The sequence below is a fragment of the Spizellomyces punctatus genome (genome assembly GCF_000182565.1).
Source record: "Spizellomyces punctatus DAOM BR117 chromosome Unknown supercont1.5, whole genome shotgun sequence".
NCBI lineage: Eukaryota > Fungi > Chytridiomycota > Chytridiomycetes > Spizellomycetales > Spizellomycetaceae > Spizellomyces > Spizellomyces punctatus.
Window position 1 is genome coordinate 936,034 of NW_015971541.1, and position 2,905 is coordinate 938,938.

Consider the following 2,905-nt stretch of genomic DNA (forward strand, 5'->3'; position numbering starts at 1 on the left):
GAAATACCCACCTACCGCGGAAAATTCAAACGCACATGCACAATTCACACCACATAGTTGGACTGATTTCCAATGGGAAGGCACTAAAACATTTAAAAACTTTTTGGCAGTTATTTTACTCTTGTACCTTGTACGTTATCCCTTCCATCCTTTTTTCCAAATCTCTCTCTTACCAATCTATTTCAACTGTAACAGGTCCTCCAATGCGAACTCAACGCCTTTTACCTAAAATACCTCCTCTGGCTCCCCCCATCCAACCCCATCAACATCCTCCGTCTCATTCTCTACTTTTTCCTCGCCCTCCCCGCAACCCGCGAAGCCTACCAATACCTTATCGACCGCCGATGTAAACGTCTCGGCATGCACGCATGGATGGCGACAGCCAATATCCTAACCGAATTACTCATTTGCATCAAATTTGGTCGAGGAGAATTCGTGGAGCCTATGCCGTGGGGAATTAAAATTGGGTGGGGATGCTTTTTGGCGGTTGTTGGGGGATATGCGATGGTCAAGTTTGGGTTGGGGAATGGGAAACAAAAGGTTGTGTAATTTTGTGTGATAGAAAATATATAATTACGTTATTTATATACATAAAGGTGGTTGGTTGTGGTTTTCTTTTTGGGGAACTAAATTCATTAGTTTGGTATGGTAAATGTCGAAAAACCACATGTTAAATTTATACACTTGCACCAAAAAATAAACCAAAAAATCTATATACAAACAAACCCAATGCAAACCCCCCAACCCTCACTCGATATCACTACTAGGTGGAGCCGGCGGATAATCCCACTCCTCCTCCTCCCCTTTCTTCTCAACCTCAACCTCCTTTTCCTCCTCAACCTCCTTTCCAAAAACCAACCGCCCCTTCCTCCTCCGCGCACACCCAACCCCCCTCTCAACCCCCTCCAAAACCCTCCAAACCCCCTCCTCCACCCTCATACCCTCATTCAAAACCATCCGTCCCGTAACAGAAACTCTATGCCCTCTAACACGCACACAATGCTCATAATACCTCTGCACAGCTTTTCCGACCATGAGAACCACATCACCATGTCGAACCGCTAACGAGAGGACTGTTTTGGGTTTTTGTGTTGGGGTGGGTTTGGTTCGAAAGAGCATTAGGGCGTCGCTTCCGAGACTTAGAGATGAGACGGGGCCGTGCACGGTGTGCTCTCCGTCATCGTGCCAATGCATTTCTTTTTCTATTCATTGTTGATCGTGTTACTTTGCATTCATTTAAAAAAAAGAAAACAAAAAATGCAACGACTTGAACATACCATCACCATCTAAACTCAAATTCTTATGACTTTGATTATAAACAGTCCCAAATTCATACACGGCATCCTGTAACCATTGAATGGCTTCCAATTCAATCCGTGTATTCTCCGTCATGGATCGAGCAGGTAAGTTGGATGCTTGTGCTGATAAAAAAAATAGTAAAGAATTCTTTCATCGTTGTGCAAAAATGTGAGTCAAGAGTTTACGTACCATAAGCCTCCCCAGAATTCAACACAAAATTCGACGTCAAAAGCCCATTCACTTTCAACCCAAAACCCTTAAGTCACCACACGTCCAAAAAAAACCACAAAAAAACTCAAAAACACTCACATCTCGATTTAACACCCATTCTCCGAAACGGTAACCTCCCCCTCTGCAACCCCTCATAAACCCCATCAACATCCTCCCGATTTCCTGCCAAAAAATGATGTACATGTCCCCCCTCTGGAAACACATAGACCATTCGTTCCCATCCCCCAAATCGAGGAACATGGTTAGGTATGCGTTCAAGGTATCCCCGGATGTTACTGCTGGGTTTAAATGAGCGGCAGCCGTATTGTTCCGTTCGGGAGGGTGGGAGGTGTCGGATGGTTGTGCGTGTGTAGATTGGGATGGGAATCTCTATCGTATGCTAAATTACCATGATGTCCAAAAAACAAAATATCAACATTTTGCACACAAAAAAAAAGGCATAAACGAAAAAAGAAACTTGCCTGACACCCCTCACAAACCCACTTGTAAACCCACACCCGTCGTGAAATCCTTCCACACCGATCACACCACATCCCTACTGACCGCCTCCCACATTGTTCCGGTGTCGGCTGTAATGGAATCACTGATCGTACTGGTAGACTAAATCCACCAAACACAACAACCATAAACACACAAGAACGATTCGCACATGCACAAACAAACAAACAAACATACCCATCAGGTAAACTCGGATCCAAAAACCCCGATCGAAGAACCAAATCTCCAGGAGTGGCATACCCACCTTCCACATCCACCTTTAAAAAAAAAAACCAAAAAAAAATCAACCAAAAAAAAAAAGCCCAATAATTCCTTCCATGCAACAAAGACTCCAATTTACCTTTCCAAAAACAACTTTACCACTCAAACCCTCAAAACAACAATCCCCAACATCATAAAACCCACGGCGACGTCCCCTCCCACCACTCTTTAACACACGTAACAGGCTCTACATCTTTTAGGGAAGGGACCCGTTCAAAGCTTGACAATGCCATAAAATGTTCCCTGATTTACGAACCCAACTGCCCAAAAAAAAATCCCAAAAAAACATTACCAAAAAAAACAAAAACACCACCACCATCAAAAAAAAAAAACTCGCAAAACTCACCTCAAAACCGAAACTTGAAACCGAACATTCCCACCAACATCCTCCCCCCCCAAACATGCGTAACAACAAAATACCCCAAAACAACAAACCCAATTTCATCCGGTTCTGATTTTCGAACACACGATACTCTTTACCCACAATCACCATAACATGTTGTTTTAATCGTTGAGCAGCTAATAATCCCGCAACATTCTTGTCGGTTGCGCTTTGGGATCCATTGATTGTGTATCAGAGGGAGTCAAGGTTTTTTCCCCGCCAGCGTGCGTGATG

At 43.8% G+C, this 2,905-nt stretch overlaps 2 protein-coding genes across 2 annotated transcripts in view; one reads left to right on the forward strand and one right to left on the reverse strand.

Moving 5' to 3' along the window:
- The window catches only part of SPPG_09115 (uncharacterized protein), a gene marked incomplete at both ends in the record, with an annotated part of 1,815 nt that extends 1,266 nt beyond the window's left edge, over positions 1-549 (forward strand). Inside the window, 2 exons of the mRNA XM_016757272.1 lie at positions 58-130; positions 196-549. Coding sequence (XP_016609670.1) covers positions 58-130; positions 196-549 — 427 coding nt within the window. The remainder of the gene's footprint in view (positions 1-57; positions 131-195) is intronic.
- Positions 550-631: 82 nt separating this feature from the next.
- Positions 632-2,103, reverse strand: SPPG_03428 (uncharacterized protein). The gene is made up of 5 exons (XM_016751694.1): positions 1,992-2,103; positions 1,609-1,909; positions 1,489-1,539; positions 1,278-1,421; positions 632-1,202 (listed from the first exon to the last, which is right to left on the reverse strand). Exons 1-5 carry the CDS (start codon positions 2,061-2,063, stop codon positions 748-750), a joined length of 1,023 nt encoding a protein of 340 aa, XP_016609671.1. The 5' UTR covers positions 2,064-2,103; the 3' UTR covers positions 632-747.
- Between the last annotated feature and the right edge of the window lie 802 nt (positions 2,104-2,905).

Coding starts and splice junctions, on each gene's coding strand:
- SPPG_03428 (XM_016751694.1), bottom strand. CDS start 2,063: ATGTGGTGTGATCGGTGTGGAAGGATTTCACGACGGGTGTGGGTTTAC. Junction 1,540..1,608: donor AATGGGTGTTAAATCGAGAT/GTGAGTGTTTTT, acceptor TTGGGTTGAAAG/TGAATGGGCTTTTGACGTCG. Junction 1,422..1,488: donor GAATTCTGGGGAGGCTTATG/GTACGTAAACTC, acceptor TTTTTTTATCAG/CACAAGCATCCAACTTACCT.